Source organism: Glycine max, chromosome 10, assembly GCF_000004515.6.
Source record: "Glycine max cultivar Williams 82 chromosome 10, Glycine_max_v4.0, whole genome shotgun sequence".
Classification (NCBI taxonomy): domain Eukaryota; kingdom Viridiplantae; phylum Streptophyta; class Magnoliopsida; order Fabales; family Fabaceae; genus Glycine; species Glycine max.
The window spans coordinates 51340590-51361926 of record NC_038246.2 but is presented as its reverse complement, the minus strand read 5'-3'; the positions used below and the strand labels follow the sequence as shown (position 1 = coordinate 51361926).

Here is a 21337-nt window from a genome sequence, read left to right as displayed (position 1 = left end):
ACTTCTTACCTTAGGCCTAGCCTCAAGCCCAGCCTCAGGCCCAAGCCCAACGACCTTTTCAGCTCTGCCTATCCGTTAACTTCTCTTTATTTAACTAGCGCTTCATTCTTTTTCTCTGTCGCTTACACATTATAGAGAAAGAATACAAGCAATTCTTTTACTTTTATTAGAAATTAAGACAAAAACTGTGGTAAAGACTAAAGAGTGTTTGTCATTAGAATTCAACATAAACCTTTACTTGCATTTAAGAGCAATAGATCGCCCTATTAAAAAGAATTTACGTACAAAAACTTCTTTAATTTCTCCCATTTCATTAAAATTATAATTTCTTTGTCACGCATCTCTCTCATAACTTTAACGTTCCATACACTATTATATTTTTTCTCCTTAATAAAAGTATAATTGAGCTTAAGAATTATAAAGACATAGAGGAATATAATCAATTTCTTTTTTGGCATGCCAATATTATATATCTTCGCACTCCAAAAGAACATAGAAGTAGAAGCAGAATAAAAAAAAGAACATATTAAAGAAACTCCATGTTATCAGCTAAACAAATAAGTTATTACGATAGCATACACGTCATTGGCTCCATACCAGTTACCAAAACATAACAAAGTTACAAACTGGGAATTCAATTCAGTTTTCAGATTGTCCAAAATACCTCCCCGAAATTGTAGCCAATATATTCAACATTACAACCTCCTCATCCAATCCAGCCTTTCCGGCACGTATGCTGGCACACTTCCTTAGCAGACTCCTGAGAGAAGCACAAGTGTCAGCATCTAGTGGAGCATCAACTGTTGCACAGAGAGCAAAAAGCCACATGCAATCATTCCTTGTCATAGTGCCTGCAGCCTCTAGCAACCTAATTCGTTTCAACAAACTTGATACCCGGGCTACAGAGTCCATTGCTAAGATTACAGAAAGCAATGGCAGAGTGGGGGAGCTGCTGCTGCAAGTTTGATCGGCTGAACTTTTTGCTTCAGGATTCTCTGGAGACAATGTTCTATCGTTATTTTCAGCAGTCGAGTTAGATGGTTGATCATTTGTCTTCCCAATTCTCAAATGATTATTAAGTAACACATCTCTGCTCATAGCACTAGAAAATTCTCCACAATTGTTCCCAACTAGTTGTGAGGAATGAACATGAAGATTTTCAGAATGTATGGCACTTGAACCATCAAGGCATGAGAAATTCTGAAATCAGAAATTGGGAAAACAAAACAATGAGAATAGCAGTATGATATAAACAAACTTAAATGATTCTATATATGTCCAGTTGCAGTTAAGATCTTATAAATGGGTCCAAGATGTGTAAGTGTAGGTAAGTAAGTGGTGTGCGTAAAGTAGGACAGGAATTGCACAATTCTTAAACTCTTGGATGAAGAGAGTATTTTTGGTCAAAAAATGAATGATGAAAAAAAAAAAGGCATACAGAAATGGATTCTTGAAGAACATACCCTTCTCAGTGCAGAAAACTCAGCAAGAAACACATCCTCCCACTCTTTCAATGGCAGCAGATACTCTGGACAATTGGCAATATCAGGAATCTGGGGCATGTATGCACTTTGTTCCTTGTTAAGTTTACCTCTATCAAGTTTTGCTACCTTCACTTTCGGAATTTGATGTGCCTCCCACCTATTCAAGAAACAAAATATGGTTTAAGAACCTAGTTATTTCTCTTATTGGGTAATAGCAGTATAGATTTTCCTGCTTGCCATCATTTAACTAACAGACCCAAGATATAGGAGCTGTAACTAACTCACTAACAATATAGGGAGAGCAGAACAGCAAAGAAATTATCAGGAAGAAAGAAAATTTCAAAGCATAAATTCATTATAGCACCAGCAATCAGCTGCTGACAGTTATGATAATACCTGACACGCCTAAGATATTCCCATCCATCTTCTGGTGGACCAGAATCAAAATTAGGTTCTCCATCAACCATAAAGGCAGGCCTCTGGATGCTAGCATAATCATCGTCACTACCATCATATTCTTCACTGCACTCTTTTGCAACTGAGCACCCATCCTCACTCACAAGATTATGACTACAAGAAGGGTCAACAGGAGTCCCTTTTTCACTATCCCTATTTTCACAACACACTGCACCTGAAAGCAATTGCAAAACTTTCAGCACCAGCAATGTCAAATTGCTAATGATTTAAGGCTTGAAGAGGAAATAAATATATAATTTAGTATCTGTAATTGTAAAAGCAAGAGTGATCTGGTAAAGCATGTCCTTTTCATTGAACCACAATGTAGACAAGAAATTGAAGTTCTTATTGATTATTGAAAAAACAACAATGTAATTCTCAGCATGCAAAGTAAAAGATGAACTAAAAAACAAAGCATCGTCATTATTTGAATGACCAAAGTAATCTTTCAAATCTACAATGAAGCCTACTGTACAAGGCTTTTCCTAAACAATGATTTTACACTAGTAACCATGCAACTGAAGTCAGTGCCTAATTACAACAATCAGAACATGGTCAACTAATGTTGCATATTAGACATGTTCCAGGTCCCTTTTGCTCATTCTTCAATGGACAAAGACATTCATATATCTCCATCTTCCGTTAGTAGCAGCCACACCTGTCCATCACAGAAATTGAAAAAATCAAATTGACACAATATGACCTAGCAACTGGGGGACAATCGGACTAAAAAAAAAGTAGAAAAATCAGAGCAATAAAGATTTAGACAGCTTCTCCAGAAAGAAACATTTATTACTTTGCAGAGAAAAGCATTTTACAACGATGGATGTAAAGTGATGAAGGTAGGTACAAGCAAAGAAACACCATAAAAAAGAACAAGAGTTGCAGTAACAGAAAGATTCGATTTCTTGGTGAAGAAAGAAAGACTTACTGAGGATTGGTTTGTTATGGGGCGGCAGGGGAGTGGAGGCTAAAGTGTCATACTCGATGGCCACGGTGCTTTGAAAGGCAGCGTGAATTGCTTTCCAGAACTTGCGCTGTCGGGCCATGTTCAGGAATCTCAGACCCTCCAACTCCTTACGCGAGTACTTTCTGTTCCCAATCTTATTTGAGGGCTGAGACTTCTGGTGATTGTTCTTGGTTCCTCCGTTCTTCTTCGCAACGGAGTCTAGCAACGCCGTTTCGTCGATAACCTCAATCCCCAAGCCTAAGGAAGAAGAAGAAGCCTGCGCCGTCACCGTTTTCTCACCGCCCAGCGCAGATTCCAGCTCCACCAACAGTTGCGCTGAACCAAGAACGGGGTGTTCTCGTGAATCTGAAACATCAGCCATCGCTACACTAAACTCTTTCGTTTTGCAGGGTTGGGGCGCACTTGCTCTACACTTATATCCCAACAAGAGATTTTCAAATTTATCATTAGATTCAATTTTTATTTGTACTTAACAATTATAATAATAAATCATATTATAATTATATTTTATCTTTAAATACATTAATTACATTTTAGATTTATATTAAACAGTTTAATTATTGGCAATTTAAAAAATAGTATTTGAATTAATATTAATATATTGTACAAAAGCCGTAAAAAAAAAAGTGCAGAGCAAATGTAGGTTGAGTCCTGCATCCTATCGCATTTTCTGGAAAATGAGATGACAGTGATGATGATAGGCTATTATGTTTAGTATATATATATATATAAAAAAAAAGTTAGAAGGAAAAAAACCATTAACAAAAGATTTCTTATTTTACAAAGAAAAAAGTATACTATTTTAAAGCCTGTTTGACCTTGAACTCCTAGTTAATTGACTTTTCAAGTCGCTCTTCAACATTGTCCGTTGTACATCAATAAATTTGATAAGTCTTCATATATTAACTTCAACTAAGTGCCCTATGACACTAAACGTTATACATTTAATTTAAGAAATAATACCATATAAAACTGCAAATACATGCGTAACATGCAACTAAAAGTCCAAATGAAAATGTAAACGGAGGGGATTCACGTTCTGTACGATAGTCATCAGGTTGGTGGCATGCAAATTAAGTCAGAAACTACTTTTAAGGGAATACGAAAATCACAAAAACACGAATCATAATCCTGTTATTCCACAACTAAAGAACCGAAATGGGGGGGATTAATTACAAGAACAATAACTATAATCTTGTAAACACACCACAAAAGAGAGAGGGAGAGGTAAAGGTCCAACAAATATAGTAGGTCTTTCAGGGGAAGTATCAGCTCAGTTTGATAGCAAGAAACAAATAAAGAATATGGAGGGCATTAACGTTAAGTGACAAACAACATTTACCCACACAACCCAAACCTATTGTTGCATTATGGCTCAATGGGTGTCAGCAGACTCGGCACTACAAGTGCGATGAAATAAATACATGGAATTTAACAATGACAACAAGAAACAAGCCAATTCAATCCTACACATCCAATCTCAAACAAAAATTTTAAAAAAATATAGATGTATAGATATATCCGCAGTATTTGATGAAATCTGGAGATAACTGAATCGAACTGTGCAGACGATGCAGACATCTAAGCGATTTTATTTGCTTCAACTTTCTGGAGCAGCAGGAGCGGGAGACTTCAGAAGTGGTTGGAGTGCTTTAACAACAATGCTCATATTTGGCCTAAACTCAGCTTCATACTGCACGCACAGCGCCGCAACAGCTGCAAGCTGTATGGCCAACAATAAGCATTGTTAATGTCAACCATAAGATGGAGATCCAAGCACCAGAACTTTATTCAAGAGTCAAGAGTCTTTTTCACATGTGCTTGTGCAATTAAGAGGAGTGAGAAAGAGAAATATATACCTTAGCAACCCCTTTAGGGGGGTATTCTCCCTTCAGTTTTGGGTCAACGCACTGTTTCACTTTATCTTCACTTAATCTTGGAGTAGCCTACAAAAAATATCAATATCAACAAAATATCTATGGCTGACAACCAGTGGTAAATGATTGAAAAACAGCAGCGATGAGGTATGAGTTTAAGCAGCACACTGACCCATGTGACAAGACTCTGCTGTCCTCTAGGCATGGTATGGTCAACAGGTTTTCTGCCAGTAAGAAGCTCAAGAAGAACCACACCAAAACTATAGACATCACTTTTTTGAGTCAACTGCCCAGTCATTGCATATCTGTAAAGTTTGGCAACACAGAAGAAGCTAAGAATCAATAAAACAAAATCAAATCTCAAAGGAGGCAAAAGGGATGAGATGAGAAACAAATTAATTTAAAGATGGAAAAACATAGTTAAGCAGGCAAAGACATTAATTGTTTTCTTAAAGCTTCAGATGAATCCACAAGCCTCGGTAACTGGACCACAGCATAATCCCTAATCGACACAAACCATAAAAACAATAACAGCTATAGACGAAACACTTTGTTCAACCACATGTTGAGCTAGATTGCTGGGATATTCATCATAAAAACCAACAGCAGTTTAACTTCCAGTAACTTTAAGCCAACAGTGGGGAGTACTAGGAAATTAAGCAAAAACTGGACCACATCCAAAGCCAGTAATGATACTATAATGATACTATGGAGCCTCTCATTCACTCTCCACGACAATAACTTACCAATCAAGACTTACAGCTTCATCATTAAGAAAAATTGAAAGATTACACATGTGAATTGAATTTATACATTGAATCCAAGAAGTTGGAAAGGGAAACAAGGTTACACAACATAACCATTAAAACATCTAAAGAAATCATCAACAAATTTAAGGTCAAAAACCAATTGGTAGTCCTCAGCAAAAAACCATGAAATGCAGCTGTATGTAAAAGGAACACACACAGGCACCACTAGAAGTGTAAAACACACACACACATACACACACACACACAAAAAAAAAATCCTTGTAATACAAGATAGCATGCACATGAACTCAAAGGAAATATGAAAGCAAATGTAGATATAAAATTAAATACTAGCAGGTTCTCAAAGCTTACTCTGGAGCATGATACCCAAAAGTTCCCAATACACGAGTTGAATGAAGGCGTGCAGCCATGTCAGGGGCCTGATTAGAAAGGTTAAAGTCGGCTATCTTGGCCTTGTAATCTTCAAAGATTAGCACATTACTTGATCTGATATCCCTGTGTATAATCGGTGGTTGAACTTTCTCATGTAAATATTCCAATCCCCGAGCAGCATCAACTGCAATTCTAACTCGCTGTATCCAATCAAGAGTTGGTCCTGGTTGAGCACCTTGAACTCCCTTTCTACCTGTAGTGGAAAGACAACCAAAATCATTGACAGAACTTAATAGATATGAAATACGAGATAGGACAAGAAGAAGCTACATACCGTGCAATATGTCATGAAGAGAGCCCATAGTAGCAAACTCATATGCAAGTACACGAAGATTTCCTTCAACACAGTAACCATGCAACTCAACAAAATTGCCATTCTTCAATCTTGAGACCATGGAAACCTGAAATAGAGAACAATGCATGAGACGACCAAAAACTGACAACAACCATCAAGAAACTATCATACTTGCAGTGTATAAATTATAATAGTTTGTTTAGTTTAGTTGACAGCAGAGGCTTGCCTGGGTCAAAAACTCATTATTTGATTCAGGTTCAGATGAAACATCAAGCTTTTTCACAGCCACTGCTTTTCCATTGTTTAAGGTTGCATAATACACCCTTCCATACGATCCTTCACCTATTAATGCCTTTGAACCAAAGTTGTCTGTCTTCTCCTTCAGCTCATCTAAAGATAAGGCTGGAGCTTCAATAGGTGGAGGTGCCTTTTGTGTTTCAGGCTTGACAGGAGCTGACACCTTTGAGCCTTTTTGATTTCCTAAAGAAAATAATAATTGAAACATGAGTAATCTTTACCAGGAAGGAACCAGCGATCTTATATGGTGAACTATGAGAGCAGTAAAATTGTGAAGTCGAGATTGTTGAAGCATCCAAATAAAGCCATAATTATCAATCTTGAATATCAGCGCATAGCAGCTAGCTCTGAAATACTACAGCGGGATTACCACTATTTTAAATATTATAATACAAACTAAATAATGTATATAAATACTCCCTCCGATCTCAAATATAAGAAGAAAAAAATCTAGTTCACACTAACTAAGAAAGTTAGTTAATCAGATTTAATTGCACCAATCTCAATTAAAAATTAAGTTTTTCTCCAACTTATCCTTCATAGAAACTTGGTACCAGGAATTAAAAGGAGTCATTGGAACTAAAACCTCAATTAAATGAAGGGTATTTTAGAGATAGTAGCATTAAATGAAGTAAAGTTAGTTGAAATTTTCTTTATATTTCAGACCAAGAGAAGAGTTTTTTCTATATTTGAGGCCGGAGTATTACTCAAAATCAAAGAAATTTATGATAAATAATAAATCACAATTTAGGAGCAATAAGAACATAGTAAATTAGTGAAGAAGTCAAAAAATTAAATAAAGGGATAAGGAAAAAAAATAACGATTTCTGATGTGTGACAGAACAGAGGTCAAACCAGAAGTAACTTTTTGTGGAATGGTCTAGGGAGAAGGATTTAACATCAATTATGGACGTAAAAAAGCATCAATTATGTTTCTAAAATAAAAGAATTATTAGGAAATGAGGGAGATATCACAATTTTACTCAAAAAAAGAACCTAAACAACAACGTTTTAGTGATAAAAATGGGTTTTTGCAGCCTATACCATGGCAGAACGGTAGGTGAAAAGCCCCAATTGCAGCCACAAAGGCTGCTATTGAAAAACACTCCACTATTTGAATCCCATAGCAACCCATACTTTGCGACACCACAGTGCACTATTGATTACAATGAAAATATGAATAAAAAATAAAATGGAGGCTAAATGTTCAAGTGAATGGCTTAGAGAAATAAACTGAAGACATTTCTGAAAACAAAAATTAGAATTTAGAAGCCTTAAAATTAACTGGTTTTTTTTTTTTTGTATCCTTTGTAGTTTACTTTTATTTCTTTCTCAATTAGTAAACAATATCTGGACAAAACAACAGAATGGATTAAATTAAGAAACTCACCATCTCCATAATTCCTTGGGCTTTTCAGGTGCTCATTTTCATTTGATGGGTAAGACTCTTCCACCTGACATGTGCAACAAAGCCACCGACGCATCCCTGTCCTCTTCCTTAAATATAGATCGTCTTTATAAGTTGTGTTCCCCTGGAGGACAAAGTATTCAGGGGGAGAAGCATGTGCCTACAAATCATCACAAGAAGCATAAATATCCAAAATGTGATGTTATTCGTGAAAAACAATATAATTTAGAAACTCTTCAAACTGGTATGTTTTTAACATATATCCGGAATATAGGTCCACTTTCAGCATTAAATTAAAAAGTAATAAATACGAGCTCATTGCCAGCTATTTGATTTAGAACACAATTATTACTTCATAAAAATTAACGATTAGTGACAAATAAATCCGGATGCTAATGGCGTGAATTTCAGAGAATCAGATCATAACGGTCATTGATTACGCGCAATGCATGAAAACTCCATGCCCGAGATAAGCTGATAGAAAAGACTTGCGACATTCCCGCCCTATATTTTTTTCCATCACCTTGATCACATATCGTTGAAAAACATCATAAATCAAAGAAATGAAATTGCAGAACTAGACATGTTTAATTTGTTAATAACGGCTTATAAAAGACAACAGGTTTAAAATAAAAGTGATTGAAGCAGGAAAACCACATAAGAAGAAATTGCAGTGAAATAAATGAATTATTACCGGAGGAGCAGGACGATGGTGATAGACTCTGCGGTCCATGAAAAAGAAGAAGAAGAAAAAAAAAGACGAATCCAAAAAGGAATGGCGGAATTGAGGCCAAATCGGATTCGCAAAAACGCAGAACACCCGAAGAGGCCCAAAAGGAAATGAAGAGAAAAGAGAAAGTGAGGAAACGGGAAAGAGGGGAATAGGGGAAAGGGGAACCAAAATTAGGCAATGAAGAGAAGCGGAATTAAAGGGGAAAAGAAGGGGAGAGAGAAATTACCTTAGGATGATGCTATGTTAGGGTTTGTCAATGCGAAGAAAGGAAGGAACGAATGATAAAGAGAAAGCCAGGTGTGGTGTGGTGTATTGCCCGCTTTTGAGATGAGACATCCACACAAGCAACCCTTTTATTCCACTAATCCAAATTGCTTTTTTTTAACTAATAAATGATTAATAATATATTTTCTACTATTATTTTATCATATACTTATACTTGAGGGAAAAAGAGAGAAATAATTTATAGATTCGAATATTCCACTAACATTTTAACATAAATCAACAATCGATAAAAAAATAAATATTACTGTATAATTTTGTTTTAGGAGGCGAGGTAGTAGTAGTAACTTGCTGAAGGGACAAAGCAGATATATAAAATATTTCTGGTAAATAAAAATTGATAGACAGTTTTGGTTCCGCATATAAAGCTTCTCTGGCGCTTGGGCTTAGCATAACCCTTACCTTTGGTATAGAGAAGAAGAATAGAGAGTGATGGAGTGCGTATTCGGATTGGTGGGTAATGGATTCGCGATCGTGGTGGCTGATTCATCGGCGGTGCACAGCATCCTCGTCCACAAGTCCAACGAGGACAAGATCATGCTTCTCGATTCCCACAAACTCATCGCCGCTAGCGGCGAGCCCGGAGACAGGTATCTACTATCTAGGCTTAGGGTTTCTTCTCTCCCACTCTCTTCCAATCCTCTTATCCCCTTCCTTTCTCTTTTAGGGTTCAATTCACTGAGTACATTCAGAAAAACGTCGCCTTGTATCAGTTCCGTAACGGCATCCCTCTCACCACCGCCGCCGCCGCCAATTTCACACGTGGCGAACTTGCCACTGCTCTCCGCAAGGTATCTCTTCTAAACCCTAACTCTCATATATCATGTCCTTTGGCTCTCACTTATAGGAAAACAAATTAAGAAGCTAAAATCAATTTATGCTCTTATTCATCTTACTTCTCCTATTTAGCTTTATGAGATCAATTCATATTATCCAAACAGTGCCTTAGACCATACAATAGTTGGTTAATGATTCATTTGAAGCCTCAACCATTAATTTTCTTTTTTCTATAGAACCCATACTCTGTGAACATCCTTCTTGCTGGCTATGACAAAGAGACAGGCCCTGAACTGTACTATATTGACTACATTGCAACGCTTCACAAGCTTGAAAAGGGGGCTTTTGGTTATGGCTCCTATTTTTCACTCTCAATGATGGACAGACACTACCATAGTGGAATGTCAGTTGAAGAAGCAATTGATCTCGTTGATAAGTGCATTATGGAAATCAGATCCAGGCTTGTTGTTGCGCCGCCCAACTTTGTTATTAAAATCGTGGACAAGGATGGTGCAAGAGAGTACGCATGGCGTGAGTCAGTCAAGGATACTCCTGTTCCTTCAGCTTGAGTAACTCTTTCCCTAATTTTCGTTGGACTTCTTTCTTTCTATTTGCCCATGCTTTTGTCTTGCTATAGTTTTTTTTACTGGTCTTGTAATGTCTCTGAAAATTATGGTCTATAGATGCTCTAAAGTAAGACAGTTTATCATTTGAATTAATATGCATGATGGCTAGTTCAATCCAGAAATGAATTTATGACATTGTGTGGAGTAGGCTTGATTTTAATGAATCCGGATTCTGGGTCCTCTCTTGTGTTTCTTTGCTGTTATGGGGTGATCTTTCAAGTGTTATATTCACCCGGGGATTCCAGTTTTTGGGCTTTTTTGCCCCACTTTACCACCAAAAAAAAAGCATCAGGATACGGTCATGTTGGGAAATCATTTGAGAAAAAATTTACTAGCTAAGTCAGTGGTAATGGTATTGTCTGTGTATATATTAATAACATGATCCATCAAAATAATGTTAATTAAATGTATTTTGCATGTGTAAAAAAATCCCACTTTATTTTCGAAGTAAATTAAAAGTAAGCAAGGGCGTCACACCCAACAATGCTCCAACTCAACCATAGTGAATTTATTTGAGGCAAATTTTATCAATCATTATTTGATAAATTTGTGAATACTGTACAAGCCCATTCCTGTATCGATCAGAAAAACAGTGTATATATAGCACATGAAGTACTGCTAGAAGAATTTGACTCTCTACAGCAGTTCAGCTATCTGATAACTTTTAACTGATAACTAACTGACACTAAAACTCCCTTTCAAGACGGGGAGTAAATATCATTGTCTCTCATTGTGGATATGAATGCTTTGAAGAGCTGAGAGAGGTTTGATTAGTAAATATGCTAATTGATACACAGATTGAACATAAAATGGGGCCAGCATCTACCTTTTTGGGAGTTCACTCATTGCCTGGTTGTCACAGAAAACCAGTGTATTGCCTACATTACCTTCAGAGTCTTTAAGTAAGGTTATTAACCAAATGAATTCACTAGTAGCGGAGGCAAGGACTCGGTACTCTACCTGTCTGAGGATCTAGTAACTGTGTTGCTTCTTAGATTTCCAGGTAATGAGTGAATTCCCAAAAAAAAAATGCATGAATCTGTAGTTAATCTGTGGGTATCTGGACGATTTCTCCTATCAGCATCTGCATAAGCTTTAAGATGCCAGAGCGGATGAAGAGGAAAATAGCTGACCTTGGTCAGGGTTCTCCTTTGAGAGTAAATGATGCACTGCATTCACACATGAGGAACTTTAGGATTAACCATAATGTTGACAGTAAAACAAGTGTTTAGCCAAGAAACGACAACATATAACAACCTTCTAATCAGTCTATGATTTTGTGAAGGATTTGGTAATAGATCACCTTCATGGGAACTTACCTTGAGATTAGGATCCATTGGCAGAATTGCTGGTTTGCAATTAATGAAACCAGTATCCTCATATCTCCGTAACATTGATGATACATATTTTTTTTTTTTATCAGCAAAAATATAATATATTATAAATAGATGAAAGTACCAGGGGTACTAAAGATACAGTGTTAATTCTTGGTAGGCTACTGGATCCAATTGTGTTAGGATCCAAGTTGCAGACCTAATTTATTATTAGTGTAAAATCCTTCGTTGTTGTCCTAGATACAAAAGGCTACTGGTAGATTACTAGACCAGTAATTATAGGGCTCTACAAAATCTTTCTCCAACTCTCTAAGCCATGGCCATACTAAGAACACTGCATCCTCCAACAGCTTGCTTCCATTGAATGGCTCATTTAGGAAAACAGTCCGATTTCTGTGCTGCCAAATAGACCAGGTAAGGGCCACCCACCAGCACTTCCATCTAGAGTACTGCTTCCCTCCATTTATGCCAATTAGTTGCTGCATGAAGTGTTGCCTTGGGTTTGCAGAAAAAGCTCCCATGGTTTTAGTCCAGGATAGGGATTCCCACCATAAGGGTTGTGTTTTTGGGCAATCAAAAAACAAGTGAGAAGCTTCCTCCTTCTTACTTCTGCAGAAAGGACACATTGTGTCATTCATCTATATTTGTCTCCTTCTCAGATTAGCTTTGGTTGGTAGTTTGTCTCTGATGAGTCGCCATGCAAAGATTGATGCTTTTGCTGGGATTTTTAGCTTCCATAGGTCCACCAATGCCTCATCCAAAGTCTCCTCTGCTGTTTCTTCTTGCAGCAGGTGATAAGCACTCCTTGTAAAGTAATGGCCACTGGGTTCTGGTTTTCATATCCAGCAGTCTGTTATTTGTTGATGGTTTGGCTCCCCATTTGCTGAATGACTTTTTGTTGTTGACAGGATATTTGGTACAACCTGGGATATTTTGTCATTAGTGCTTCCCCTCCTCCAGTCCATCGATCCTCACTCAACATATTTGATATTTCCTTTAGGACAAGTATATTCTTTGCTTGGAGTAAGGTAATTGATAGTGTTAGCTATCAGTGGAAACAGTAAATTAGGAAAGTAAATGCAAGGAGGGTAAGGCACAAATGAAATGAGAGCAAATGCTCCACCAAGCTAGAGAAAGTGCTTCAATGTTGAGAAAGTGCTTCAAGTTGCCAAGGATTTTGAGGGGTTTGTAGAGATGTTGCACTTGCTTGATTGCAATAGGATTTAGGGTAACTATTATAATATCATCCACAGATCAATAGAGCTGCATAATTGGGACCTGACCCTAATGTGAAAAAGGAATAAGTAGATTTAGATTGAGTGAAGTCTTGGCCAAGGAGACCAGTTGAAAACTTGGTAAACCATTGTTTAGACTCAATTCATAGATGGACTTGTGTAACTTACAAACAATATTGTCCACCTCAACCTAGTGCTTGAGAGGAAGATCCATGTAGACCTTGTACTTGAGAGGAAGATCCATGTCGACTTTCTCAGAAAGATCACCAAGAAAAAGCATGGTTAATGTTTGTTGAACTAATTGCTAGCCTTTTATTGCTGCCAAAGACGAGAGAACCCTTACTATGGTTAATTTTACAGCTGGTGAAAAGGTGTCTGAATTTATGCCAACTTGTTGAGTGAACCCCCTTAGCTACTAATCTAGCTTTTAACCTTTCTACACTGCAATCTGCCTTGGTGTTTATTTTATAGATCCATCTGCCTTGGTGTTTACTTTATAGATCCATCTGCAACCAATTGAGTATTTGCCTTAAGGTAAAGGAACAACATATCATGTATTATTTTGTCTCCATGGCTGATAACTCTTCTTTCATTGGTACCTGCCATTCAGGAAACTTAACAGTTTAGTGATAGAAAACAGGTTCATAGATGTTGGAGACTTGCATCACAAATGACTTATATGTGAGTGACATTATCAAAGGAAATATGGTTAGTTATAGGGTAATTAAGGCATTATTTGCACTGAATTCTGGAGGTAAGTTGGGGGTTTTATGGGTCTGGTGGATATTCTAAAAGGTTGATCAGGTTGTCTATGTTGGGTCTTTAGACTAGTCAATTGATGTGTTGTGCTGTTTTGGTTTTGGAGCTGTATGGGTTGTTGAATTATATAAAATGGATATAGAAGAATGGCCATAAACAAAATGAAGAAAAGGTGGGAAAAAAAATACCAACAGATGAATGATCAGCATCAGGAGTAGAGTTTATGGCTTGTAAGTTGTACCATTTGAGCCATCAACAAAGTAATGAGTTGTTGATACTGATCTTGAGAGCTGAATTTGTTCTTGCATTCAAGGATTTGTTTGTGCCATTGGGTTTTGCAATGGAATGATCTAGAAAGCTGAATTTTTTTCTTGCATTCAAGGCAAGCTTCCTTTAATGACTTCATGAACTATAATTGTCACTGGTTAAAAGGTTGAGAAACCAGAATTAAATTGGGATTGTAAGTTAGATGCAAGAAACAGGGACTATAAGTATTGTCAATGACTGATAAGCGAGCCATGGGGAGAAAAGAAGCTAACAGAAGCTCAAATATTGGAGCAGAAGTTAAGAAACAAACAGAAGTCAGAAAATGGGAGGGGAAGTTGCTTTTTCAGTGATACCATGTTTCTGATAGCTAACTTTAATATATAATTTACTACACTAAAACCCTTATAATTAATTCATCCAAGACAGAGATCCAACCATGCATCCTTTATCGAATTCGGCCTGTTTGAAAATATGGATTCTCTCGCTTGTTTACTCTAATACATATCCCATCGTTTTGAAAGGACACGAACTTAGCTGTTATTCTCTATCTATTTATTTGAATAAAAGACGTCTAATTTACCATATTTGAATAAAGGGAATTACACATAATAGTACACATTATCAAAGAGTGATAGATGCAACATAACATTACAGATATTATAACAAAAAAGTCAAAATTAATATATATTTTTAGAACAATGAACAAAATCTATAAAAAATAAATAAAAATTAAGGACTTGTAAAGGCTTCAATCCTAGCTTATGTCTATACTTCAAGAATTATTGGGCTTGTTTATTTAAACTTGAAAAAAAAAACATTTGTGAAAAAAGTGTTTTTCAAGCAGATAAAAATTTGCTTCTTGAAAAAACATTTTTTTTAAAAAGCAAAAGTACTTTAAGCAAACATTAAAAAACACAACTGCTTATTTTATTTAGAAAAAACTTTTTTAATAAGTTTAAACAAATAAACGCAACATTACCATCGGTGGTGTTCGAAGTGACAATTTTTGTCAATCACGTTTTGCTGCCTAGAAAAGTGAAAAAATGCTTTGGAAAGCATGAAACGGAGTTTCTAACTGATTTCCAAAACACTAAAGCGTGAAACTAAGTAGTTTAACCTTGACAGAACTCTAATCAAGCTTGTTAATTATAAGGTACTACATTGACTTGGAAAATATAACTGAGGAAGGATTATAATCGATATTAGATCCGCCCAAGAGCCAATTATCACTTATCAGTACGATTGTTCTAGAATCAATTATTGAATGACCTTAATTGGACTTTGATGGTATACAACCTTTAGAAATCACGCTTGCTTCGTATGTTGCATGTTTGGTTGTCTAATAATTATTTATGTTCTGGAAGGAATGCAGTTCATGATTTCACCATTTTATTTAATTAAAGTTTTAAAAATAAATTTATATTGGACAAAAAAAAATTATAATTTTTGAGACATGTTCTCATCCAGTTTTAAAATAAAAAATTGATCCCGATCAGACCAAAAAATAACAGAAAGATGTAGATTTCCATCTCTAGTTTAAATTTTGGGCTACTACCGATAATTTCCCTGGACCTATCGAGTTAACGAAGCACTTAAGTTACTTGGAACATGAGACATTTGGAACAAGCATGCTAACCCAAAAAAGTGGCTAACAAAAATCGTAGTATCATTTTAACCAAATTTATGTTTATGCTTAGACTCGTAAATGATTGATGCTACAACAAGCCAAACTTATCACCAGCTTGCACTGAGGTCAAAACTGAAATGAGTGCAAAAAATCCTGATCCTATTAAAAGCTAAAAAAAGTGACAACTTGCTAATTCAGCCTTTGCTTGCTCTTGCTTCTTCTCATCTTTGCCTTAAATCTTGATTTTGCCATCAGAGTCTGTACTGTATTTGCAAAGTTCCCAACAGCCATTAAGACCAACAGAACACCGCAAAATATTACCTGCCCGAAGAGCTTCTATCATTATAAAGGCTAAGGCTAATCTATGCAACAAAATATTACTGGATTTATTTTCTTCTGTTCCAATCAATCAATTGGTGTACAAAGTGAAGTAAAGTAGCAAGGATAAACAAACTAGTACCTGCCACTCAGAAACAACCCCAACAACTGCAGTCCTGAGCAACAACAGCCCAACATATGCCTCAAATCCCTGAACCAAGAAAGGAGTACAAATATAATTGAAGAATGCCAAACATCTGTGCTATGTCAGGTCAATGATTTCCAGAATGTGAATAAAACCCAATTTCAGTTTTAAAGCAAATTAACACAAGACTTGCTTCTCAACTAATCATCTGTCACTCACACAACACAACATAAATCACGAACATTATAGGAACATGAATATCACATGAGAATAAAAGACCGGCTCATAGTCACACATATAACTTAAGTGACATATAACAGCCATGTTACCTGCAATGTGAAAAGTATAGGACACAACAGCCACAGTTGGCCATCCACACCAGCTGTTTCCCCCCACACAACATCCATCCTCTTAGCCTAAAATACAGAAAAACATGGATCAAATATTATATATTTTCAGTCCAGCTCTGAAAGATTTAACTATAAATGTTATAAGGAAAAAGAAAAGTTTAATCATGATTGAAAAGGATGATAGAATGTTTGTGAGGGTGGGTAAAATATAACTAAAATAGAAAAGGAAAAAGAAAGTAAAAGTAAACTATTTATTAGTGTAACCTTTCCCAATGCAATACGAGTATAAAGTCTTTGGCGTTGATATCTATTTTGCAAAAGCATTGCAACTCCTTGCATCATAGCCCACTGTAGAAAAAGTTGTACACCTCTCTGCATGCATTATTGAGACAAACAATAGTTACACAAAATAATTAAACAAAAAGGAAGAAAAAACTGTATGCGCAGGGCTAGGAAACTAACCTGCTTTTTTGCACAGTCTGGTTGTCCTTTAATCTCCCAAGTGAGACTCACGAGGGCCATCACCATAGCACAATAGTGATGATATATCCACCTGTAACCATATAATAAGTTTATTTGCCAAAAGATTTCCCAATATGCAATGTAAGGATGACAATATTAACACGCAAACCGAATAAAATTTCTGTCCTCCCCTTCTTGGAATTTAATAGAATACAGGACAAAGGGGCATCAATTATACTTCGTCTTTTTAGATGAGAAGAGATGAGAAATTAGACAGATTGGCATCGGTTATGATTCCCTTTTTAGATGAGAAAGGAAATTACCAAGAAACGGAAAATATCCTCTTTACAGAAAGTGCCAAGGAAAAAATTACAAGCTTTAAAGAGTTAACTAATTGCTTTGAAAAAAAAAATAACCATGAGCTGAAGCCTATAATTAAGCTGAGAAAAGCCTGTCCTACAAAATATGAGAGAATAAACCACAGCAAATCAGGCATTTGACGGCATTCAACAGAACCAAACATCAACCAAATCAACACAGTTCTGAAACACCATATTCTGCTCACCAACAAAATCTCAAAATGCAGCTTGAGAAAAATGAATGACCTTTAAGTTAGGTGGACATATGACATATCCAACACTACAAATAGTCCAAACCATTAACTCTACTACTGCCAAGCTACCTGACAATGCAAAAAATATATATTCCTATTCATATGAAAGCTTTTATAGTATACTAATATAAAACTATTCATGTATCTTCATCTAATAGCTTAAGCTTTGGGAATAGTTGGTTCGGGCCATAAAAAGCATGTCCATCTTGCAAGGTAAGCACATGATGAAAATATGGGAAAAGACCCAAAAAAAGAACTCCCAACCAAAATTCTCTCAGAAATGAAATGGAACCATAGTACCTTCCAAAGAAAGTAAAGAAAAGAAAGAGGGCAGAGAAACAAATTTCCAAGAACTCAATTTAATAGCAGAAACCCAAAATTTAACATCCACAGCCATGCTAATGAAACCATATTTGCTCTTGATCAACTACCTTGCCACTAGGCCAATATTTATGAACACTATTCCTAAAGCCTAATCCTCCGCCTATCATAGGCTTATGCATTACACACACAACCCAACTAATTAAATAATGCTTCCTACTATCCTACATAGCACAGTCAAGTTGTAGAGTATGAAGGTTTGAATGATCAATAAAAAGTCATACAAGTTTCACTCACGTCATTAAAGAACAAGCAACAAGCATAGAACCAGGAACCCAATACCCATTAACTATGATCCATTCAAACATCAAGTTTAATGACTATACCAGGGACGAATATCACTTCCATTGACTCTCAATATGTTCTCTCGCAATGCCAAACCGGTGTAAAGGAATAGCAGCCACGCCTGATGATGACAAATGATAATACTCAATGATAGATTGCTGACAAATATTTTACCATGCAAGCAAATAAATACTAACATCACATAAAACGAGAGGGGTTTAAAAGAAAATACCTGGTACATCTGAACAGGAAAAGTTGGCAAGCATCCTGACCAAATCCACGATCTTAGAATAAGCAGAGTTGCTGGAAAAAGCAGGAATAGCAGGGCAGTTCTATCCTGAACAAAAGAAGGGACATCTCTGTAAATGTTTCACAAACTTTTTCTGCATGGCAGCATGTGCACGTGTGCAGAGCATGGTAGTAAATGGCGACATTTCAATGTGCAGAGCATCAAGTCATGTTTGAGCTATTGTGGTGATGCAACATTTACTGTTGATTTTGTGAATTTCACTCCCTACCCCTACCCTGATTAAGGTTGTGCTTTTCCTGCTGATTTGAGCTTCACCATTTTCGAGCAAATCACTAGCTCATCCAACCTCTGTTCTCAAGGTTTTTGTAGGGTTTGAGTGTTTCTCATCAAGATTTCCTCTGTTATGTTTTTTTTTTACTTTCCTCCTTGTATTTATAGCTTGCTTCACAGCCGCCACCTTAGAGTTAAACTTATTAAGAATTTGATGCTGTAACCTTGTGTTCCTGAACTTTTGTTGTTATTTATGGTAATTTTGTCTGGACTACATAAATGCGAATTTTGATAATTAAAGATGAATACTTCTTTAGTTTTGGGTAATGTTTTGTTTTTGAGAATTTATATGATAGTGGTACAAATTATTTATCCTGAATACATAATCTTTTGTGCGGCACCCATCAAGGCATCAACCTATTTGCTATGCTGCTATAGTAGTTTTGGGGAAGGCTGTCTAGGATTAACAACTACCGTGTGGGATTACTCGCTTTCATGTCAACCACGTTATGTTCATGCAACACCTTTTCTTTTTTTATAATAGGCATTTTAATAAGCACAAAGTCTGCAAGTATAAACATGAAAGAATTGTAAACGAAAATAGGAAAACAATCAAACATTCAATTTCTCAGAAGCATAAGACAAGTGGTAGTCTTCCAAAATCAAGGAGCTGCGTGTTGTGATGGCAAAACAAGGAACCAGAGGTGGGAAAAGGCAGCACTCAAGATGAAAACGATAGGAAAGATATACCCATCACTATTTCATCAAAATGAAAATAAAATAATTAACAAAAGCATAAAACAAGTAAAAGAGTGGTCTAAAAGTGCAAACAACTTTTGCAACAAACATGGAATTGTGTGAAGCAAGAAGAGAAATGGCAAGAATTAGGTTGAATTAACGAGAATGTTGAGAAATCTATAAATATATACCCTGTAACTGTTGTATTCCTCTTTGACCTTGAGTTGAACATCCTTCCTGGAGGCACGAACATTGATAGGACCAAGAAACATCCTCAAAAAGCTACCTAAAGCGATTGAATCGATATCATGTAATTGAAAAGCAAGGAGATTATGAGATGTGAAGAAAAGTAACCTTGTGCATGGCCAGGGAGGAGCGAAGAGGCGTCACCGTCAACGATGATGCATCTCGCTCTCTGCAAATCTTCATCTAACTGCAACCAAACCAAACATGAGATCGGTGGATTCAGTAAAGGAGTAATTGAAATTGAAGAATTAAAGAGAGGCTAATCATTAACCTACCTTAACGGCTAAGGAGGGAGGGATTTGTTTGGTGGAGACAAGAGAATCGAGAGAGGAACGTAGCGAATGGATTCTGGAATCGACGGCACGGACACGTTGGCGGAGAGGTTCTTCATCGCTGGAAGCCTTTGAGATGTGAGAGGAAACGGCGTCTTGAACCTCCTTGGCTTCTTCGATCACGCTCGCCACCGATTCCTCAATGGATGAACATTCTTCCATTGCCGATACTCACACACGCAACAACTCTTACTTACGTTTCCCCCTTTTTATTTCTTAACAAATCATTAAGACTAAAGTGGACCCATTCATTAAATTAAACCATTCTCGTCACACTCTCTTGTTTCTTTTGTTTTTTTCTTCTTAAATAAACAAAGAACATTGCATCCCCATTGTAAAAACAAAAACCCCTGTCACTGCAAAATACCAGTAGAGATCAAACTCAAATTTTCTTTAATCGTATTCTTTTTTTTTTATTGATAAGATTGCATTTACGCTACAATAATTCGCCCTTTGACATGCAAGCATTAACTTTAACACTTGCCAATGGAGCAAGACGCGCGTGCCGCTTTCAAGTGATTTCGTTTTGTCTTGGGATGTAAATACAATAAATAATATAATTATAATTCATTTAAGAGTATTTTTGTTATGATAAAATTATTTTTTTTTCTCTTTCAATAATTACATGAATCATCTTTACTAGCTTACTTTTTTATAAAAAAAAATTCTAATCTGTGAAAAATTATCAATTGGGATAGATCTATATGCTTGTATAATTATAAGATAATTAATTCAAGAGTAAATTATACTCTTTTGTAACTTTAAATTATATTTTTTCTGTTTTTATGTTAAGGGACCAATTACATAGATAAACTTTAATACTTACTGTTTTCTATAAAAAAAAATATTCATAAGTAGAAAGTAAAAAGAAATAACTCAATAGGATCGGCCCGGGGTAAATACATAACAACTTAAATTTGATCTCCATTACCATTGCACAACAACAATATGCTAAAATTGAATTTTTCTTGTGACACTTGTACAAATTTTATTTCTTAAATTGTAAGTCATGGTCTGGTTGCTTTCAAAAAGTCAGGTTCAAATAAACATTGTTAAGTCTAGATTTGAGTTGTGCTGTAAAATTTATCCCATTACACAAATTGTTTTTTTTTTGTTTCTTTTTTTCATACGTTTTTTTAATACTATTGGTAGATAGTTTAGTGACTTAAGTTGTTTAAACAGGTCCATCAAGACTTAAATCTAAGATATGTGAAAAGATAAAGTTTATTTCAATGATCTCCACATTTTGAAAAGAATTAAGGAGTGCTTAGAAAAGCTTATTTGAACTTATTAAGTTAGTTTATGACTCTCACCATTT

At 36.0% G+C, this 21337-nt stretch overlaps 4 protein-coding genes across 9 annotated transcripts; 1 reads left to right on the top strand and 3 right to left on the bottom strand.

Moving 5' to 3' along the window:
* Positions 1-526: 526 nt before the first annotated feature.
* Positions 527-3357, bottom strand: LOC100790542 (gem-associated protein 2). The gene is made up of 4 exons (XM_003536757.5): positions 2872-3357; positions 1881-2115; positions 1464-1641; positions 527-1200 (listed from the first exon to the last, which is right to left on the bottom strand). Exons 1-4 carry the CDS (start codon positions 3269-3271, stop codon positions 640-642), a joined length of 1374 nt encoding a protein of 457 aa, XP_003536805.1. The 5' UTR covers positions 3272-3357; the 3' UTR covers positions 527-639.
* Positions 3358-4025: 668 nt separating this feature from the next.
* Positions 4026-9077, bottom strand: LOC100790016 (PTI1-like tyrosine-protein kinase 3-like). Of its 3 annotated transcripts, NM_001370832.1 has the most exons (9): positions 8949-9071; positions 8684-8711; positions 7972-8149; positions 6511-6764; positions 6264-6390; positions 5909-6182; positions 4960-5092; positions 4770-4856; positions 4026-4633 (listed from the first exon to the last, which is right to left on the bottom strand). In NM_001370832.1, the coding sequence occupies exons 3-9, from the start codon at positions 8063-8065 to the stop codon at positions 4511-4513; spliced, it is 1092 nt and encodes a 363-aa protein (NP_001357761.1). In that variant the 5' UTR covers positions 8066-8149; positions 8684-8711; positions 8949-9071; the 3' UTR covers positions 4026-4510. The 3 variants fall into 3 exon arrangements, with proteins under 3 accessions (NP_001357761.1, NP_001239619.1, XP_014618027.1); NM_001252690.3 differs by lacking the exon at positions 8684-8711; XM_014762541.3 differs by having other exon boundaries at positions 4248-4633; positions 8684-9077.
* Positions 9078-9305: 228 nt separating this feature from the next.
* Positions 9306-10607, top strand: LOC100499738 (proteasome subunit beta type-2). The gene is made up of 3 exons (NM_001248413.2): positions 9306-9594; positions 9672-9795; positions 10018-10607. Exons 1-3 carry the CDS (start codon positions 9437-9439, stop codon positions 10348-10350), a joined length of 615 nt encoding a protein of 204 aa, NP_001235342.1. The 5' UTR covers positions 9306-9436; the 3' UTR covers positions 10351-10607.
* Positions 10608-15647: 5040 nt separating this feature from the next.
* Positions 15648-20522, bottom strand: LOC100789483 (transmembrane protein 120 homolog). Of its 4 annotated transcripts, none has more exons than NM_001414679.1 (10): positions 19963-20522; positions 19796-19874; positions 19633-19727; positions 18416-18520; positions 18225-18304; positions 16905-16995; positions 16707-16814; positions 16422-16508; positions 16090-16158; positions 15649-15991 (listed from the first exon to the last, which is right to left on the bottom strand). In NM_001414679.1, the coding sequence occupies exons 1-10, from the start codon at positions 20179-20181 to the stop codon at positions 15947-15949; spliced, it is 978 nt and encodes a 325-aa protein (NP_001401608.1). In that variant the 5' UTR covers positions 20182-20522; the 3' UTR covers positions 15649-15946. The 4 variants fall into 4 exon arrangements, with proteins under 4 accessions (XP_040861512.1, XP_040861511.1, NP_001401608.1 ...); NM_001254602.3 differs by having other exon boundaries at positions 15649-15950; XM_041005578.1 differs by having other exon boundaries at positions 15648-15991; positions 18225-18520; positions 19963-20457.
* Between the last annotated feature and the right edge of the window lie 815 nt (positions 20523-21337).

Bases quoted from the DNA above. Each gene is read 5' to 3' on its own strand.
- LOC100499738 (NM_001248413.2), top strand. From the start codon at position 9,437: ATGGAGTGCGTATTCGGATTGGTGGGTAATGGATTCGCGATCGTGGTG. The intron at 9,595-9,671 runs GTATCTACTATC...TTTCTCTTTTAG, and splicing joins AGCGGCGAGCCCGGAGACAG to GGTTCAATTCACTGAGTACA. The intron at 9,796-10,017 runs GTATCTCTTCTA...TTTTTTCTATAG, and splicing joins TTGCCACTGCTCTCCGCAAG to AACCCATACTCTGTGAACAT.
- LOC100790542 (XM_003536757.5), bottom strand. From the start codon at position 3,271: ATGGCTGATGTTTCAGATTCACGAGAACACCCCGTTCTTGGTTCAGCG. The intron at 1,642-1,880 runs GTATTATCATAA...TTTCTTGAATAG, and splicing joins GAATATCTTAGGCGTGTCAG to GTGGGAGGCACATCAAATTC. The intron at 1,201-1,463 runs GTATGTTCTTCA...TTCTGATTTCAG, and splicing joins AGTTTTCTGCACTGAGAAGG to AATTTCTCATGCCTTGATGG.
- LOC100790016 (XM_014762541.3), bottom strand. From the start codon at position 8,722: ATGGACCGCAGAGTCTATCACCATCGTCCTGCTCCTCCG. The intron at 5,093-5,908 runs GTAAGCTTTGAG...CAAACTTTACAG, and splicing joins TTTGGGTATCATGCTCCAGA to ATATGCAATGACTGGGCAGT. The intron at 4,634-4,769 runs GTATATATTTCT...TTGGCCATACAG, and splicing joins CCCCTAAAGGGGTTGCTAAG to CTTGCAGCTGTTGCGGCGCT.
- LOC100789483 (XM_041005577.1), bottom strand. From the start codon at position 20,181: ATGGAAGAATGTTCATCCATTGAGGAATCGGTGGCGAGCGTGATCGAA. The intron at 16,509-16,706 runs GTTACACTAATA...TCTGTATTTTAG, and splicing joins CTCGTATTGCATTGGGAAAG to GCTAAGAGGATGGATGTTGT. The intron at 15,951-16,089 runs GTACTAGTTTGT...CTCTTCGGGCAG, and splicing joins GGGTTGTTTCTGAGTGGCAG to GTAATATTTTGCGGTGTTCT.